This window comes from Rutilus rutilus (genome assembly GCF_951802725.1).
Source record: "Rutilus rutilus genome assembly, chromosome: 3".
Classification (NCBI taxonomy): domain Eukaryota; kingdom Metazoa; phylum Chordata; class Actinopteri; order Cypriniformes; family Leuciscidae; genus Rutilus; species Rutilus rutilus.
In genome coordinates, this window is record NC_140211.1 from 57,977,008 (window position 1) to 57,998,606 (window position 21,599).

Below are 21,599 nucleotides of genomic sequence, written 5' to 3' on the forward strand. Positions count from 1 at the left end.
TAAGAATTTTAAACGAGTAAAAAAAAAACTAGAGCTTGATTAAACATTTTGTATAAATCTTAATGGAACAAGGGAATTGACCATTTAATTTAAGATTCAAATAAATAAAAAAATAACATAGGCCTATGTTTAAATTTAAGTTTAAAAAAAAAAAAAAATTTTAAGCTCTAAATTTAATACAATTATTAATTCATAATATGAATAATCTGTACAGATTATTCAATTCAATTTGATGAAATTTCTTTGTCAGATTTTGATTCTGTGTCTTATGCTCTTTCTGGATTCCTGTACCATTTAGATCCACTACTATTGTCTACAGACTGATGTAACATTGCAAACCAAATCATATGAGCAATACCATCCAGGTAATACCATGACATTAAAATACAGAAATAAAAATACACACAAATGTGACAACTGACATAACAGGGCAATTGTTGTGTATTTTTATTCCTCAAAAACCAGATTTAGCCGTTGATATAAAAAAAGAGCATAACAGTTTCCACTGCGTACACACGAGGAAAGTCCCTAAAATATTTTGTGGTTATGGGGGACTAAAAAACTATGATATAGTTACGCCTCTGTTACAAAACTTCCACCTGTAACACATGGTCGAACTCCCACACACACACACACACTACTCTCATATCCACTCTGCTGGCCACCATCTGTGTGAGTTTGGCAGTGACAGCCGGTGCATCTGTGTGCACATCCCCTTTCACTTCTGTGAGTGTGTGAGTGTGTGTGTGTGTGTGTGTGTGTGTGTGGAGGCCAGTGGGTCACAGCTGTACACAAGCTAATTCCTCAGTACCAGCATTACTGCATCAGCCTCAAGGCTGCTACTCTTCAGCCCTTTATAAGAACATGTGTTAAAGGGATAGTTCACCTAAAAATGAAAATTATCCCATAATTTACTCACCCTCAAGCCATCCTAGGTGTATATAATAGACTTTCTTCTTTCAGACGAACACATTCAGAGTTATATTAAATATCCTGGCTCTTCACAGCCTTTATAATGGGAGTGAATGGAGGATGAAGATTTTGAAGCACAAAAAAGCGCATCATCGTCAAAAAAATAATCCATACTAAGACTCCAGGGGTTAATAAAGGGCTTCTGAAGCGATGCCATGTGTTTCTGTAAGAAAAATATCCATGTTTGTAACTTTATAAACTATAATCACTGCTTCCATTAACGGCCGTAGCCTACACCAGCAGAAGGTTTCTCTCTTTGTGAATGATGAATATAGACTATTGATTCTGCTAACACTGTGTCCTAACTACACGCGACGCGCGATAAAATGCCTCTTCTCCATGTTAATCAGAGTGTTTGTCCTAACCAGCCGCGACGGCGACATGCGACGATTATATTTTAGAAACGGTTTCTACTTTTCTGCGACGTCGCGCTGGAACAACAAACACAAAGTGTGGCGATGATAATCTCAGGTACTGTTTATGTGCTTTATTTAATGTTAAAAGCGTGTCATGTGACTTTGAATATCATTTAGTGCTCCAGCTTTGTAGCTGTAAAAGCAACAATGGATAATTCACCTCAGATCTTGAAATTAAACAAATGGAAACAAGAACGTTCAAACTGTGAACAAACAAGTGTAATCTTTGACAAAGATTGTTTTAGTAACTCAGCCTATGTATTTTTAATAACGTTTAAATAGTGTAATATTTGTAAATTTGATTATAGTTACTTATCCATTTTCTTGCGAGTGCCGTCAAGATTACTCTCTGGTGCCGCGAGACTCCGCCCACACGCTGTTCTGATTGGCTGTGGGTTTTGATTGATTTGAACGCATCTCGCAGTCGCGTCGCGTCTAGTGTGGACAGACACATTATTTGTCACTGGAATATATGGCATCGCGTCTGGTGTTATACAGACAGATATTTCCTTACACGCACACTCAGACACGTGTGCTAGTTGGCAGTCGCCGCTAGTCGTTGCAGTGTTTTCAAACGCAGGCGACGTGAGGCGACAAACACAGTCGGCTTTCATCGCTGCTAGTTCTTTCATGTCGACTTGGTGTGTCACGCAATGCCTGGCCGACTACAGCCAAAACCTTAGTCTCACATTTTCTCCGCAAAATGTAAAAATCAAGTTTTTAAACTGATGCCAACTGCAAGAAATGCTGCAATATGCCTTCAGATTTTAAAGTCCCCCTGTAGTCAATAATTGTATCCCTTAAAACTCATCTTTGATCAGCAAAATAACATCTTTAAGTGTTTTTTCCTTGAAAAAATTTACCATTTAAATACACCCTTGCCTCTGTTAGTATACGCGGTTCTATGAATATGCAAATGAGCCCCACCTCCACTCACTCACTCAGCTCAGAGATCCACTGGTTGACGATCACACGTTGATCTGATTGGTTACAAGGTAGTTTGTGACGTCAGAAACACCAGCGATTTCAAAGCGTGTTTTTGAGACTGTCTTTGGTTCACTGCAGTTTTAAGGAGGAAATACTCAGCAATGGTGTCGACTTATGAATTTACACATGCTTTGTCTTAAAGCAGATTAAAAACACCACATTAAAAGCTTGATTTTCATGCCTTCAGATGGGAGTTGCACAGAGATTCTCGCCCTTGAACCGTCTGAACTTATCAGAAGAACGGGCAACACTGTCCGGTAGGAACGGGAAGAAGGATCTGCCCACACACACATCTGGTTCCTGCCAGAGGAAACCTGTGTGTGAGCTTTCACTGTTTACTTTCGCCTGGGGAACATGAGGACAGCACACACGAGCTGAGGACTTGATTTATATCTATATATATACAACCAAACAAAAATGTATTCAGACACCTTGAACATTTCTCACATTATCACAGTTTATTCGCTATAGTTTAGAAAATGGTAATAAAATATGACAAGAATCAGTTGATATTTGACTGGTTTTGTCCATCCTTCTGTTAGACTGTCTCACACATGAATTATGTTGAATATCTGTCAGATGTTAAATTTAACTACACAATTAGATAATACCAGTTTAGCTCAACCAATCACCAAGCAATGCTTCATTTTGTTCAGTCTGTGTGTAAAAAGAGCATTAGCAATTAAAGAAAAAACACTTGAGAAGAGCAAACCATGATCAGGTCAAAGTGTCTGAATCATTTTTAGTCCCAAATGTCACTGGTAGTCACTGTATGAAGAATGTTTGAGTATAATATGTCACAGTTTACTTTATTATGCTCTCCTCACATTAATTAACTATAGTGTCCTGCACACTATTAAAAAAAAATGTAAAAATTATATCTGGTGTCTGAATAATTTTTGATCTGACTGTATAAAGCTATTTAATTTAGACGTTATCACAGACTTATCCTAACTCTCTTAATGAAATATCACTGCAATTGTGCCTGGTTGTCATCAGTGGGAGATTCTAACTCAGTTGTAGTTGGTTTAATATATACACACACACATTGACCAATTAAAGTACAGTCTCAGCCCACAGGCAGTCTGACCTCTCTAACACACACACACACACACACACACACACCCTTTCCTTTGAGCGGTTACAGAGAGAGAGAAAGAGATAAAGAGAGAGAGAGAGGAACACGTCTCCTGCTGTGACAGAATAACACTGCTTGCCCATTAACTGTGGAGAACGGCACCGATATTGCTAAGCTAGAGAGAGGAAAGAGTGTGTGGTCAGCATTTAAAAGGAGGAAAACTTTTCCAGTTTCATGAGGACTCGAGATCCTTGCATCTGATCTTCTCGTTGGGTCGCGTTCCTGAAGACGTTTGCGTGTGTTCCTGAACTGGACGCCTTTGCTCTTCCCACAACTATAGCTGGGTCTTTGGAGTGGATTTGTGGATTGGATGCATTGGGATGAGATGGCTGGAGAGATCCATGCAAGGAGACTTCACAGATCTGGGATCAGGAGAGCATCTTCCATCGTTCAGACGGTCATGCTTCATCGACTGTCCAGCAGACAGTCAACAGGTGAGAGACCGAAACATGCATGCGTTGTAGAGTCAGAACACAGTCGTTCTTTCATGTGATGCTGGATGATTCTTGCCAGAGACGTCTGGCGATGGAGAACAACATCTAAAACATATTCTGGTGACCAGCAAGGGTTTAAAATCACTAAAAGCACAAAATATGAGCGAGTTAGTTGGGTTCAGAAGCTCCCTCGAGAAAATGATCTACATTCATGCATTTCAAAAGTTTGGGATCGGTAAGATTTTTAATGTTTGTAAAAGAAGTCTCTTCTGCTCACCATTTATTTGATTAAAAATACCAAAAAATAACTATTTTGTAAATATTATGACAATTTTTTGTAACATTATAAATGTCTTTACTGTAACTTTTGATCTATTTAATGCGTCTTTGCTGAATAAAAGTAATGATTTCTTTTATCCCCCCCCCCCCCCCCCCAAAAAAACGTACTGACCCCAAACTTTTAACAACTTTCACCAGTCAACAGGTGATAGACAGAAACATGCATGTGTTGTAGAGTCAGAACACAGTCGTTCTGTCATGTGATGCTGGATGATTGTTGCCCAGTACTCCAGTAGAGGCGTCTGATGGGATGCTGTGATGGAGAACAACATCCAAAACATATTCAGGTGACCAGCCGGGTTTTAAAATCACTGAGGTCCAAATCTGAGCGAGTTATGAGGGAAATGTTTATTTCTCTGATCTACATATGTGCATTTTTAAACGTTTGGGATCGGTACGATTGTTTTATGTTTTTATGAAAAGTCTGTTATACTCACTAAGGCTGCATTTATTTGATTAAAAATACCCCAAAAATAACAGTATTTGTAAATATTATGACAATTGAAATGAACAGTTTTTTCTATTTGGATATATTTTAAAGTGTAATTTATTCCTGTGATCAAAGCTGAATGTTCAGCATCATTACTCCAGTCTTCAGAAATCATTCTAATATGAGGATTTGATGCTCAGTTTCATTATTATTATCAGTGTTGAAAACAGTTATTGACATTTTATTTCCGGATTCTTTGATGAATGGAAAGTTCTACTTCATTTATTTGAAATAGAATCTTTTTGTTACATTATAAATGTCTTTAATGTCACTTTTGATCAATTTAATGCATCCCTGTTGAATAAAAGTATTGATTTATTTTAAAATAATCCTTATATAATCTTGCTGAACCCAAACTTTTGAACAGCAGTGAATGTGCACTGGAATTAACGCTCAGCAGCTTCTGTGAATAAAGCCCCGCCCACTTTGATTTGATTGGTCGTCTCAAATTTCTTGACATTGAAGAGCGCTGACAGACCAATGACAGCTTGAGACGATCTTGGTGCTGTGCAATATCTCTCAGCACTAAAGCAGACTTAAAACAATATTAGCCGATTATTTCACAAGCCTTTATAATATACACCTCGGAAAAATCCAGATCTCGTGACCTCGTAGCCTCTTTTCAGCAAGGCGGACAGAAACTGAATCTCCAGGAAAAGGCCATGTTTTTTTAGGTATTTTTTTTTACCTTGTACCCTTTTTGACTTCTTTGCACAGGATAAAAGCACATGCACAGCAAATCATGTAACCGGGATCACAATATCTGAGAACTCTGAAGCCACTTGAGACCAAATACAAGAATTTTAAGCCAAAGTACCACTTTTAAGTTGCACTTTATGGCTTTAGGGCGAAAATGGTTTTAGCTTGCGTTGAAAGGTAATATACAGCGTTGCACATTACCTGTGGCGCTCGGCTCTCGGCAATAATGAGCTCTGCACACGTTTCCCTGATAAGCCCAGGGTGATTAGGCTTAGTCATAAACATCCCCTGTAATTCAGTGATAAAATGGCTGAGGCAGCGAGTTAAACGTCCCGAAGGCCAGCGCTTGTCTCAGGCACTGCTACCTATCGAGGTGTGTGTGCACTAGGGGTGTGTCGATACCCTCATGTCACGATTCGATACATATCACGATACTGAACTCACGATACGATATTATTGCGTTACTCCAAGGCCTCGTTTACACTGTCAGTGAAATGTGACCCAATTCCGATTTTTTGCTCATATGTGACACAGATCGGATGTGTTCTATGACAGTGTAAACAGGAAAAAAACGGATATTTCGAGATCGGTTTCAGGCCTCGTTCATATGTGGAAATAAATCGGATATGTGCCAATGCGACTGTCATGTAAACAGGCAGATCGGATTTTCTGAGGCATTAGGCGACGTCTCCGCCGTGTAATGACGAGAGAAACCCCGACGTGCTTCTGCAAAGGGACGGATGGCCCGACGAAACGTCGTCGCAGGAGAGGAATGTGGACAAACGTTGGCACAACATATTGTTGTACACAACAAAATTTCGGACCCACTGCTCCTCGTTAAAGGACAAGTTCGTTATTTTACACTTAAAGCCCTGTTTTCAGATCGTTTCTGATGAAATAGAACGGTTAAGATTGAAATTTGGATACTGGCCCGAGAATTTTCGGTTTCTGTGGTAGCACCCCCCCACCACCACCACCTCCACAATGGCTGCATAGGTGCACTGGAACAATCCTTCCTAAAACGCATTAAACTTTCGTTTACAAGGCATTGGAAAGTTTGTAAGTACATCAGGAGTTTATTTAAATAACACTTGCCTGACGGCTCATGCTACCGCTAACCTGGACGTCGACGTCACTTCAGTGATTTGGGAAAAGCACGTAAAAGTACTAAATTTATTTAGTACATTTCCTACCGTAAATATATAAAACATTTATTTTTGAGAGTGAATGCAGCACAATCGTGAACATAAATGAACAACTTTAAAGGATATTTTCTCAATGTTTCGATTTTTTTGCACCCTCAGATTCCAGATTTTCATAATAGTTGTATCTCTGCCAAATATTGTCCTATCCTAAAAGAAATTGGCCCATGTGACTGGTTTTGTGGTCCAGGGTCACATATTATTATTCTCTCTGGGCAACATCATCTCATCTTTGCGTTCCAGCACGTGTGAGAAGGGGCTGATGGGAGGTGTAGTCAACAGCTGGGTAATGAAGGGGCTTTTCATGTCGCGAAGCTTCTTGTGAGGCGGCAGATGTGGAGCGACTCGGGCAACAGCTGCGGAAAACGATAACCGGAGAGATGTCAGAGCGCTGGCTTATCATCACACACACACACACACACACACCAGTCTGCAATGAAAAACAGCCACCCACCACCACACACAGAAAAAGATGGGGGAGCCGAATTGAAACCCTGACATTTTTCAAGAAAAAAAAGAGAGGGGGGAAATTATCAAAACAAAGTCTGGTTGTTTGCTATCGCTGGCAGCAGAGGGTTTATAAACCGTGCTAATCCACAGCTATTTGAATATGTATGCTTGGATGATATGTTGGCCAGTGCTTTAGCATCTTAGCATAGCTGACAGCGCTGTGTGCGCGTGTGTGTGTGTGTGTGTTAAGGGAGGAATGAGGACAGAGGAATTATGCTATCCTGAATGCTTTTCCAGCCATAACAAAGACTAAATCAATAATGTGTTGGACTTCACTGATATTCTGGAACGCAGCGCTGTGCGAATGTCCATGTTTCAGGTGCAGATGGTTCATGACAAAACATGAGAATCTGATGTATTCAGGATGGCTAAAACAGAGAAGCTGTGTTTCAATGCCCACAAGACAGCATTATAATGTGTTATTCATTATATATTCTTGGAAACAACCGCTACAAAATCACTTGTACATCCGACTCATAAAGTTGAGGTTGGGGTAGATTTAAAGGGATATTTCACTTCAGAATTAAGATTTCCTGATCATTTATTCTCCCCCACGTCATCCAAGATGTTCATGTCTTTCTTTCTTCAGTGGAAAAGAAATGAAGGTTTTTGAGGAAAACATTCCAGGATTTTCCTCCATATAGTGTCTTCAATGGGGTCCAACGGGTTGAAGGTCCAAATGTGAGTTTCAGTGCAGCTTCAAAGTGTCGACACGATCCAGCCGAGGAATAAGAGTCTTATCTAGACAAACCATCCGCCATTTTATTTAAAAAAAAATACAAAATTAATATACTTTTTAACCACAAATGCTCATCTTGCACTATAGCTGTGATGCGACACACATTACGTAATCACGTTGACTTTGTTTTCTGCTCATAATGAGAACATTTTTATTATTATGTACGTTGCTTGTTTGTTTTTAGTACTTATTTTAAGCAAAATTTTAAAATGGTCCCATTCAGTGTCTTTAATCAGTCACATGGTCATCTTCTGTCATGATTTCAGGTTTATTGGGACTCTTTTCCCTAGTCATCTCAATGGCAAAAAGTGTCCCAGTCAACCCGAACGCACCCCTACATCGGTGTCTAAATGTAAAAATAATAATAGCTTGATAAAACATCTGGTCTTCCCTTTTAATATTCATATCCAATTGGGCTCAACTGATGAAATATATATATATATATATATTAATTTACATTCTCAGATGCCACTGTTTTGCCTCTCAGGACCCAATATCCTGATCTTTAATGACTATTTTTATATTATATAAAACTATATTTTTCTTTAATAAAGTACGGTAACACTTTCTACAGTATGAAGCCCATGTTTAAAGTGAAATATAGCCCCATTTATACAACTATAAGTAAGTATTACTTTTCTATAAACATATAAAGGCTCATTAAGACCGATAAGAACAGGTATAGTTACATTCATATTCTTTTTATAATTACTTATACTAAGTCATGCATTTGCTTTTTCAATGCACATGCTCATAATCTATTATACACTGATTTATAAATGATCAAATATAAAATAGTTGCAGAGACACTTGTTTGCTGTACCAATTAGTTATATATTATGTCTTTAATGGCTAATGTTTGCATTATGCAGAGTTCATGAATGGTACTTTTGATTTGAAGATGAAGTAAAAGTCAGATCTGTATATGTTTTGGAACAGAGCTTGTTTGTTTGACGTGTCGTTTGGTTAGATACCATGGTATATGATAATTATTCATGGTATATGTGACCCTGGACCACAAAACCAGTCACATGTCGCACGGGTATATTTGTGGCAATAGCCAACAATACATTATATGGGTCAAAATTATAGATTTTTCTTTTTTGCCAAAAATCATTAGGATATTAAGTAAAGATCATGTTCCATGAAGATATTTTGTAAATTTCCTACCGTAAATACAGTATATAAAACATTTATTTTTGTCAGTGAATGCAGCACAATCGCCAACATAAATGCACAACTTTAAAGGAGATTTTCTCAATGTTTCGATTTTTTTGCACCCTCAGATTCCAGAATCATATCTCGGCCAAATATTGTCCTATAACAAACCACATCAATGGAAATCTTATTTATTCAGCTTTAAGATGATGTATAAATCTCAATTTCAGAAAAAAATGACCCATTTAACTGACTGGTTAAGTGGTCCAGGGTCACATATAAGAAAGTACACCATCTGACACACACACACCGCGTACCACTACAGTACTTTCTAGTAAGGACTCTTCGAATGTCTATATATAAGTGTGTATGTGAGCACACGGCATGGGGGAGGACAGGAGAAGATGAAGACAAAACAAGTACGAGACAGAAAAGCAGAGAACAGTTATTCTTCCTATTTCCTCTGCTCTGCGGTCTCTATGAGGAACAGATGTTCACGACTTGATAGTGTGCGTCAACCCCCTCTTCTCGCTATCTCCAGTCCCAGCGCTGCCAACTGCCTGAACACACAAACCCAGAGTCAGGGTTTAACCATCAACACGCGCACCTGCGAGGTCCACGCACAGATGTGCACACACTAACGAAAACCCCACACATTCACACCAGCGAGGAACTGAACGAGATCTCTGCATGAATGGGATCTCGGTTGTTTTCTCTTAGATTGAATGCTTGATTGCTTCTCTTGATCAAAAAAAAAACCTCAGCAAATAGTGTTCAGATTTGCTGAAGATACCAAAGTCTGCGAGCAAAAGTATGAGATTTGAATGAGAACTGATAGATGTTGAATGGCTAGGACTGTGTTTAAATGTGTTTCTCGTTTTGATGAACTGATTGATTCCCAAGATTTGATCTTTTAGTTTGTTGTTTTCTAATGAATGAACAAATCTTTGTAGTGCGCCTCCCGTCCAATCACTCGCTTTGTTACTTCTGATATGAAACAAATAAACAATACATGTAAAATTATTTTACTTTTTTAAAGTTCACTTTTTTTCTCTTCAGCAATAATCTGCCAAGTAATGCTGGGTACACACCAAAAAATAATCGGGCTGATTTCGGGCCGATTTCCCCCCTTCCGACAATCCTAGCTATGTCCCGATTATCTTGATGGTTCAACAGATTATTTTATCAGATTTTCCCTTGGTGTGAGGTGTGTTAAGAGTGTCCGAACCTGATCAGAAGAACGTCGGAGCCGCCCCGATCGCGAATCGTAAATATTCAACATGTTTAATCTTGATGTGTGGGGGGGAACCCCTTGATGTGTGGGGGGGAACCCCGAGGACAAACGCGCTCTGGAGATTATCACGTGAAACAAAACAATATCCAATCAGAAAGCGAGATGATGGAAGACACGGTCATTCTTTCACACACACACACACACACACACACACACACTTGCAGGAAGCTGAGTGTTAAGGGTTCAGTGAGGTTCTATAGAGGGATTAAATAACTTTTTCTACACTAGCATTGCAATTTCTTCCTGCATATCGTCCGCCATGCTTATTCTGAAGTCTCGCGAGTTCACAGTCGAGACTCTGGTTGAAAATCTGTTGGTGTGTGGTGTGCTGTCTTTGTCACATCATGGCACACCACACACTATAGGAGCAAAACGCTTATATCTAGGATTTTTTGTCCTCATGTTTGTGGTCTATCACATTTTAAGATGTAAAAAATCTTTTGGTGTGTACCCAGCATAAGTCTGCGCTCTTAAAGCATTCAAGATTTACGACAGTTTAAAGCCTGGTTCACACGGGACGATTTTAAAATTGTCGGCCGATTTTCCAAACCTGAGAGACCCCACACACGGCGATAAAAAATCCCGAGCATTCCCAGGTCAGACGGGATATCTCGCAAAATCCCTCGAGATCAAACGTGACTTCAGAGTAAACAATCATGGCGGACGAAGAGGATGCAGTGGCGATAGTTTGTAGTTTGTTTTTAACCGGAAAAAAACGTTATCAAAAGAAAAGGCGATGATCTCCGACGTCCACTGGACTTTCTGGTGCGCCATGCCGCCGGCTGTTTTGATTTTGTTTCCCAGTGCTTCCTCGCCGCCTCGTCACCTCGCTTTCTGATTGGCTACACGCCACAGTCCACAGGCTGCGTGCTCGTTCGTCTCCGGGGGACACCACACACGTGGAGAAATCGGGCCAAATAAATCCAACATGTTGGATATCCCCGATTTGAGATCGGAGCGGTCCCGACGTCCTTCCGAGCAGACGAGAGCAGTCTTAACACACCACACACAGCAGGAATATCTGATCAGATTATTTTACGATAATCGGAGCATCCTTAAGATTGTCGGAAGGGGTGAATCGGGGCTAAAATCGGCCTAATTATCCTGCCGTGTGAACCAGGCTTAAGTTGGAAATTTAATTTTCAGGTCTATGCTCAAAAAGTGAATAAATGCATCGTAAATGCAGCGTAAATATAATGTAGTATTAAAAAATGAATAAAAAAAAAACATTATCGAACTAAAATATAGTAGCCTACATTCATTTCATTGAAAAAAAACACGTGAAGAGCACCAAAGGGTTTATATTATAAGTATGATATTTTCATGTAGTCAGCTCATAGGCCAGCAAAGTTCAACACAGAAAGGACATTTTATATCAAAAATCTGTTGCGCTATGTCGCATTACAAAACACAGTTCATTATCTCTCTCTCTCTTCCTGTCCTGTCTCACATCCTCTCTCTGTCAGCATCACCCTGTTGAGAAATGACAACCTCTTCACGCTCACACACACATTTCGTCGTCGCATCTTGTAATCTCTGCGGTTCAGACCAGCGGTTGCGCTGAAGAAACACGTTGGCGAACACACATCTGCTTCTGCAATGCGCCTTTCTCCGAAAACTGGATGCCTCCATTCCTCGCCTGAGGCCACCGTCTCATTAGATAAAGTCCCTCTCCGAGCTCAAAATAACTTTCATTTACTGCAGTCTGAGCGGGTGACTCAACAGAGCCGGAGCTTCAGTGGGAGAGAACAAAGAGAGAGGACAAAAGAGCCGTGTTTCCCAGTCTTATCTCTTTCCAGCACTCTGGAGCCACGGGAAAGGCTTTATAATGTGCGAGTGAGAAAAAGATCTACCTTACCCATGCTATCTCTTCCTTTTCTGCTTCATTTCTGAAGCGTCATTTCCATACGGACACAATACGCACAAATCAGATGCCAGCATCTCTGCCACTCCGGCTACGTCTACATCAATCCGGATTCGCTCTGGATCGCTGATTCGTTCTCCGTATGCATTTCATTTTTTTACGCCGTTTCAGTGTGGATGAGAAACTTTTTGGAAAACGCTAAATTCACCTTATACTGCGCATGCGTAAAACCTCACAAAAGCTCACTGAGATGATACAGGCCCCATCCACACTACTGCGTTTTAGTTTAAAAACGGAGAATTAAAACGAATACGATCTCCGTCCACACCAGCGTTTTAGCTGCGTATTAGAATTGATCTCCGTCCACATTAAACCGACTGAAAACGCGGATCACGTGACCATTCACCAACACTGGGCATGCGCGTGCCGGTGTAAACCTAGAGACTTTCAAACATCAAAATGTCATTTATTAATGTATTTGTGTCAAAATGTGTCATCTTTTCCTATTCTATTTTGCCTGGAAACGCTTCCAACACGCTTGCGTGTCGCATGAAAAATAGGCGTCGGTTCTATTTCTAGCATGCACGCGTTTACCGCGCGAGTAAGAAATCTTACTGTAAGAAACTGTTCCAGCGGGTGGAGTTTACTGGTACTGAATATTACCTGTGTGTATACTCCATGACTGATAACACCCAATCATAGAGCCGAGCGTGAGCCTCTGCGTCATCGTTTCTGAAGTCCTCCGTTTTGACCCGTCTTCACTAAAACGCCCTCCGGAGATTCAAAACACAAAACGGGGTCGGCAGCGTTTCTAAACTTCTCCGGTTTAGGTCTTCGTTTTTGCCGTTTTAGTCTGGACGGGAGGCGCAAACGTAGCAAAAGGACTCCGTTTCTAAACGAAAACGCAGTAGTGTCGATGGGGCCACAGACGGAAAAAGAAATAATAAAGTTATCCCGCAATTCTTCTGACAGGATCATTTTATTTATCAAAATATCTCATCATTCACTGATGCATCCAGATCTCACTCACTATTATATGTTTGGTCTAAAACGTTCATGTTTCGCCGCAGGACAGCAAATGTGAGTGAATTCTGTCATCTTTGCAGGACTGTGATATGAAGAGTGTGTGAAGTAACAACAGTGTGAAAGTGAACAATACCGCTATAAACATGAATATCTATTGGTGCAATATGCGTCACGTGACTAAACTTCCGTCATCGGTTTTAAATACCTCAGTTTTCCCAGTCCACACTACAACGCGAGAATGGCGTTCTCAAATTGAGCGTTTTCAAAAAGCTTCGTTTTCATGAATAAAAACGCAGTCTCAGTGTGAACTGAAGGCCAAAAAGGAGAGAAAAAGATGCATTTTCAAAAAAAACGAAAGCGTATTAGTGTGGAAAGGCCTATATCTGATGCAGAAAGACAGACGGACACTCTTAATGCCACTAGATGAAGGTCAGAGGAATAGAGATACGTCTCATAATGGAGGGGTTTGAAAGCGATCACTCGGAGGAGTGTGGAGAGCATCAACAAAGCCCTAAATGAGCTAGAAAGGAGGACCTGTCAGGCGCTGACATTGACAGGCTGTCTACGAGCGCACCCCCCATGAGAGCACAGAGCTGTCAATCAAACTGCTGTCACGGCGATAAGAATCCCATGTTGCACCATTTTGCTCCAGTCACTGCAACTCTATAAGGCCAGAAACTCTGCGTAACTGCATGTTGCAATTGCAGTGAGTGTTGTAATCACAGTCCTGTTGTAGATGCTTCCTGTTGCGTTATACACTCTAAAAGTGCTGGGTTCAAATTAAAAACAACCCAAATGTGGGTAATTTTGGCGGTTTGCATTGATTGTGAATGATCATCAACCCCAATTCGGTCAAATCAGCCCAGCTCCTTTACCCAACACTGGGTACATCTGTTTTTCATTGTGTTTATGTTGTATTGCGCTGTAACTCTTGTGCTGCTATTGAGGTGGGACAGGTTTGGTGGTAAGGTTAAGGTTTAATGTTGGGTTAAGATGTAACTGAAGGTCAACAGTGTCATTATTAAAGTGTTCACAGGAATAACTTGTAGCTTTAATTACATGCAGGTTTTGTTAAAATGTAAAATATGTATGTAGGGATGCACTGATATGAACATTTTGGCCGATACCGATAACCGATAATTCTTTATATCTGAAAGCCGATAACCGATATATTGGCCGATAAATCTAAATCCAAATTTTTTGATAATTTTTGAGAGCCTGATTACAGAAACAAAAGTCTCACCATTAAAATGGATGTCCCAAGCACACAATTATAATGTTCTCATGATAATTTGATGTAGTCGATATGACTGCATATATTGCACTTTACTGTATCTTCCTTTTTGAAGGGATTCCTATTATATTTCAAGCCATTCAGAACCATCATGATGAACTGCATCTGCAGTGTCTCAGCTGAAGGAAATATTATTTATCAGCTTTAATATATCGGTCAAATTTTCTTATCAGGCCGATAACCATAACATTAAAAATTAACATATCTCGACCGATATATCGTGCATCCCTAGTATGTTAGTACATAGTGTCAACTGATTAATTTTAATGTTAGTGCATTGTAGTTAAGACATAAAGTGGCCCTATTATGTTTTTGGAATATTTCCTTGCATGCAGTGTGTGATGTCGCTGTTATCAGTCGCCATCATTACTATTTGTATTACCGTGTATCAAAAGATAAGGACGATCCAGAGCTGAAATTCAGATATGCTAATGAGCCTTTGATTTTTGACACTTGCTGTAAGCATTCGACCAATCACAGCAGACCAGTCCATGTGACCAATCAGAGCAGAGGAAGCTCTCAGAAAGGCAGGGTTTAGAGAGACTGAATCCTTGATCGAACCGTTTTCAGACTCCTTGAGAAATGTGGTGATGTGCAATGTATATTTATGAGGAAGTTCAAGTGTTTTTTGACCTTGGATGCATGTTGTAGAAAACCTCAAAACAAAATTAAAAACCTTTAAAATAGCATAATAGGTGCACTTTACTATAAATAATACACCATAGAAGTATGTTTCATGCTTAACCCATCCATTTGAACCCTTTCTCTGAAGCTTTAGCCTCACAATAAGACAAAGGCATAGCAGGAGTGTGTGAGTAAGTGTGTGTGGCCGTAGACGGACCTGACAGGTTAAGGATAGACAGGGCTATAACTCCTCAGAGAGCCATAAACACTTCATCACGCCCCGGGACAACCAGTTATCCATCTCACAGTCCTACAGACAACCCAGAAACCCATCCTGATGAAGACGATGTACAATGTATGTGAGAGAAAATATAAAAGGATTAGATGCAAAAAGTTTGAACCATATAGAAAATGAGGTTTAACATTGTTGATATCTGTGAGATTATTGTGGAGAAATCACAGAAGCATGACTAAAACAAAACACAAGTTTCCCAGTTTATTACCAGTCTTTGCTAAACCAAGCTCCACCAACACTATTTTTGTAATATAATCAGTGTATATATATCATTTAAACAGAAGGAACAAAACGCATCAGAAGGAGTATAGTCGAGCTCTTTAGAGAAAACACCCGGAAAACCCTGCTGTGTGAATAAAATAAAGTTATTTCCCCTTCAAATACTTTTAATATGTTCCCTTGAACATAAAACTCCAGCCAGTGGATATTACTGGAGCTCTAACCATCTGTTTTACCACAAAGTTGGTGTGTATTTTCAGGAAGGTGTGTGTTTTCCAGTACAGTAATGCTGTGGTTCGGGGTCAGTCTGAAACAAACAAACACAAACTGCACCAATCGGGAAATCTTAGCATGTGAAAATTCGTGTTTTGATAGTCTTGATCTTTTCATGGAAGATCAAGTTGAATTTTTAATTAGTTTGATAATATTGGGAATAGTTATGAAGTATCAAGCTGCTTGTTATTAAGACAAGAACAGAACATGAGGAGATCACTTCTGAAGTCGTGATTGAGTAAAACGTCTTACATATACTGTATATAACAGAGATTTGATCATTTATAATGAAAAAGCTTCAATATCACATTGACTGACCCAGCACTGTCGAAAATACAACCCAGCAAATGGGTTATAAAACCCAACACGCTAGGTAAAAGTAACCCAGCATGTGTTCTGTCCAATATTTACCCAGCGCTGGGTTGCCAAATAACCCAGAAATGGTTGTTTTAATCTCTTTAAACATGATCCCAATGTCCCACACTTGATTTGAGATGTTTGCCCTCACATAGACTGACACATTCAGAATTGAAATGTAGGCAAATTGCATTTAGCTGTAGAAAAATCCTCAAATATCTGGGCAGATATTGCATGTCCACACCAGAGTTGACCACATATTTCAGTACGGTGGATTAAGAATTATGGGTGTAGAGGATTTATTCCATATCTGTGAGCTGGGTATTAGCTGTCATGAGAAGGAGAGGTGGAGCCGGTGCAATGAAGGCTGGGCTTTTACTGGATTTCTCAAGGCTGAGAGTTTTGATCTAGAGTTGTGTTCAATTCTATTCACTTCACACACATTCACACTGGCACACGCCCACACACACACACACACATGCTTTTACTCACACGCTAAGTCAATGTAAAGCTCTTTACTTCAGTAATGTGATGTATTTTTTTAGGAAAATAATGTAGGCTAAATCCTATGATTTTATCCATTTTTTATCCAAATCAGTTTGATGGACAAGTAGGAGGGGTTGAAATGACAATTTGAAAACGTCACAGATACATTTTATGGATATTTATATATTTTTTAAGTGCACATATAAACTGTTTACAGTAAAATAAGGGTAACCCTTTACAATAAGGTACATAAATTAGCTGCATTATGCCAGGTTCTGATGACACGATATCAGCCCGATTTTGGCACAATCCGTTTGACGTGGTCGCGGACTCGCGGTGATTCGTAAACGACAATGAGCGTCGGGACGCAAGAATCGATTGTTTTTTTTGATTGGTTCGTGGAGATATGGAAACAGTTCTCCTGTCTTTATGCTTCCTCGAGGGACGTCCACGAGTGAAAAAAGATGAATGCTGGCGAACGATTGCAGCAACCCGGTGAGAACTGGAATTAGCATTAAGCTAACACGCTGCTTCGGTAGCCATTGTCAATAATTCATAATATATATGTAGTTCGGATATAAACACTGATGTCTACGGTAGTGATCAAAGAGAGTAAATCACCTTTTGAAAGTATATTGACGCCTCAAATAAAGACTGTATTTAATTACATCGTTACACCAGTAGGTGGCGACACGTGACTGTTAAAATATGTTTTTGTCATTGAATCATTCATTTAAGAGATTCGTTCAAAAACGCATTCATCCAGTAATGAAACAAGTAATGTATTTATGAGTGAGTCATTGAATTATTCACACAACCCAACTTTTTTAATTAATTAATTAAAATTATCTATTAAAACAAAATAGACTGCAGCAATGACAATTTGTCAGAACCTCTTGTAAATTACATGTTATTTTGTTTAGTTTACTATTCAGAATCGTGATCGTCTATTTAAAAAACAATCGTGAATTTAAAATAAAGTTACCAATATTTATCAATGTTTTAATGTTAATTTCAACATTTAATAATACACAATAGAACCAAAAGTTGTATGTTAATATTATTTAAACAAACCCGAATTAACATAACAATGACCGTTGTATTTTTATGACATAATTTTAGCAAAGATTAATAAACACTGTAACAAATGTGTTGTTCATTGTTAATTAACTAATGAGACCTTATTGTAAAGTAATACAAATGTGTAACTGGTCAATTTTTTTACTTACGATTTGTTACACTGTAATTATATATTTAAAAACTGATTAATATTACACTCTAAAAATGCTGGGCTGTTTCAACCCAACTTTGGGTCAAATATGGACAAACCCAGCCGTTGGGTTAAATTTTTTAATAAGATTTTTAACCCAACGTTTGGGTTTGTCCATTTTTTGACCCAAAATTGGGTTAAAACAACCCAGCATTTTTAAGTAACTATACCATAGGGTTAGGATTAGCGTTTGGTTTAGGGTTAGTTGCATGTAATTATGCATAATTTATAGTTATTACACCATAGTAACCGCATGTAACGTGTAGCAATTACACTGTAAAATAAAATAAAATAAATAGTTTTTTGTGCGCTTGATTTCTTATAATGGACCACTGTAATAAAATAACCGTGGAATGTGGAAGAAAATCCGTAACAATAACCAGTCATGGATTTATGTCATATTTGTGATTTTATCGGAGTGCTTATAATCTTTCTCAGGCTGACCAAGCAATGGTGTGAGTGAAGGAGCAACGGGGCAGATGTCTCTGTGTACTTTTCTGCAACAGCACTGTGTTTGTTTACATGTCTTTACATCCTTCGTTTCTGAGGGGTGGGGAAGAAAGAAAGGCAGATGTGTGTTTCTCATCAGCTCACCTGCGGTGACACCGCTAAATCCTCCCCTAAAACTGAGTCACAACACCAGTGAATGGCTAGCAGGTGCAGCGATGGTTAAACAGTCAAAAAATGGGGGAATCAACTGAATAAAATGGAGAAGTTGGTCCATTTTTTAGCAGCAGCAGCTGTATTTACTAGCACTTTTCCGCCAATGCCTCAGAATATGTTCTGCATTGAAAATTCTGCCCAAACCACAAGAAGAAAAAGTCATATTCATATTCAAATGTCGGTGGAAATGCCATCTCTTATCCATATTCATAAATAGTGCATACGACTGTCACATATACAGTGACACTTGAATGTTAAAATATCAAGTGCCATTTATTGCAAAACATTTTCATAAAACATTTCTTGTGTGGCTTGGAAATGTGTATGCAGATGCCACTTATTTACAGTAATATTTGACATTTGTAGTGCACTATATATTGTTTTACCACACAAATAAAACAATATGGATAATTAAAGTCTCGAAATAAATAATTACTGACAATACAGTCATCGTATAAGAAGTCTCAGACACATTCAGTGAACTGATATATGGACACTTATGAATATTAAACTGAGTGCCATTTATTGCAAAACATTTTCATAAAACATTGGTTAGGTTGAAAATGATAAACCAAATGAAGGCAAAAAGTATTTGGATACTCTGTTGTCAAATGTCGGAAAATGTTTAAAATTTACTTTAATATTTGAAATTTGTAGTGTAGCCTAGCCTACTATACATTGTTTTTACCACACAAATAAACAGTATATGCATAGTAGCAGGCAGTTATATAGCTAAATTAGGCCTACTACTAAAAGTAGGACTATCCATCCATCAACAGCCAATGTTTTAGCACATGATGCTCCTGTAAAATGAAATACTCAGTTTGTAACTATGTTACAAAAACATCATATCTCCCATCTGATGTGAATGGCCTCGATCGAGCTTCGGGCACCAGCTGCCTTGCTGTCAATCGCCTGATGAATGCGCGTGTACGTGATATGGGGAAACAGCGGCCCCTAGCGGCGCCTGATCAAAATACATTCAAAAACGCGTTTCCCTGACCATCAATAATACTGCTCTCCAGAGAATCAATCTGACATTTTTATCAGAGACAGGGACAGCGCTTATGATCCCTTAAGAATTGCAGAAAATTGTGGGCACATCCTAATTATGTTAATAGCAGGTCTATTAAAAATGTGATATGAATTATATTAGGAATCGTCAATATCAGAAGGGGGTTATGCCGCACAAGGGAGGCAGGCTGTCAGAGAGAGAGAGAGAGAGAGAGAGAGAGAGAGAGAGAGAGAGAGAGAGAGAGAGAGAGAGGGTTAGGAGCGCAGGAGAACGCTTCTCCTCTCCAGATGGTGTTTTAAACGCAGACAGAAGGGTCATTAGACAACAACACACCAGCTTCCAACCACTGACAACAACAAAAATAAACCAAAACGCGAGATGGTGCAGAGCGAGACAACGCGGAATGTGTAGCATCAGTTTAGCCGGGACGCGAATGATGTTTTTAACGGACCGTTTTTTCGAATTCGGTGTGGCGGGAGTTCGCGAAGGACAGTTGGAGTATTAACGGAAAGATCTCCGAAACACCCCCTATCTAAATCGTTTCTTTAGACGAGGACTTTCGGGATTTACCACAGACAATATCCACCACTTCTACTTGGAGAAAAATGGAGCATCAGTGGCAATATTAAAAGAACATATTCTATGTTATTGGAGGGATCGCGGACATCTTCTGTGGAATATGATATAAAATCCATCAAGACCGCGAGATCTGAATCGGAGGACTTTGCGATTTATTTATTTTTTGTGTGATTTGAGAAATCGAAGCGAACTTTTTTTTTTCGCCCGATGCATTTTTACTAAGAAATTTATCAAGATTTTGACATTTGAAAAGGAACGTAATACCAAAGTCTCACTACTTTAATACTAAATATCCGCAGTGTTCTAGCTTTGTATGATATATTTTCGTTCTCTTCAAATTGAATTACCTCATTATTTATTACGAAAGTCAACATCGCGTGCAATCCAAAGGAGTTCAGAACTCTCTCTCTATCTTCAGACACTCTTACAAAACGGCATATATGATTTTTATTCATTTTGGAAAGTTCTTGCCTTTTTCAATGAAGATCGAGGCGTAATAATCTCCCTTCTGTTTTTATTTTTCGCGTGGATTATTTTGGCTGCAATTACCTCAGTTTGACTTCGACCTTCAAAAGTAAGTTATGCCTCTGCTTTATTTATCGTTTAATATTAACGGCTATTCCTTAAAAACATTTCAGTATAGTAGGCTGTGGGCTGATTATTTTATATGCTTGTTAAGCTGGATATGTCTTCCAGTGGGCTACCAAATATAGAAATTAAATGATCAACAACATGTGTGTTCAGGACAGGTACAGTTTTAAATATGAAATACAAACAATTATTTCAAACGAGTTATTTCGAATCAAATTAGGAGCCTGTTATTATCAATAAATGTTCTATTATCGCTAAAATGAATTCGAAACAAAAATTAAACCTATATTAAGTCATACAAAATATATTTCTTAATTAGCCTATTCGTTTTAGTCACAGTCTATGAAAAGAACCCAGAAACTGCTATAGGAAAAAAATGCAACAAAAATTGGAAAAGTTCATTTAATGGCAAAAAATTCCAACCTCTTTAAACCGATTCGGTTTGATCTGATCTGTCAGAAATTTGTTTCACATATTCTGAAGAGAAAGAGCTTTCATTTATGTTTACTATAAAACAATATTTCACTGACAAGCAATCTGGCTGATAACAAAACTACAGCATATTTAAGCTTTAATCTAATGGAAAAGTAGCAGTCATCGGCCTGGCAATCTCTGCACCTGTTCATCTTAAAACGATTAGTCTAGATATGAGCAGAAAAGTGAAG

General features: G+C 38.8%; 1 protein-coding gene across 4 annotated transcripts in view; it reads left to right on the forward strand.

The window, feature by feature from the left end:
- Positions 1–3,462: 3,462 nt before the first annotated feature.
- The window catches only part of cbfa2t3 (CBFA2/RUNX1 partner transcriptional co-repressor 3), a 64,636-nt gene continuing 46,499 nt past the window's right edge, over positions 3,463–21,599 (forward strand). For 2 of the 4 annotated variants that reach the window (XM_084403626.1, XM_084403627.1), the window contains exon 1: positions 3,463–3,947. In XM_084403626.1, the coding sequence (XP_084259752.1) occupies positions 3,824–3,947 (124 nt within the window). In that variant the 5' untranslated portion in view covers positions 3,463–3,823. Of the gene's footprint in view, positions 3,948–19,973; positions 20,918–21,599 lie in introns of those variants that run through there. The other 2 variants (XM_084403629.1, XM_084403628.1) reach the window with 2 other exon arrangements.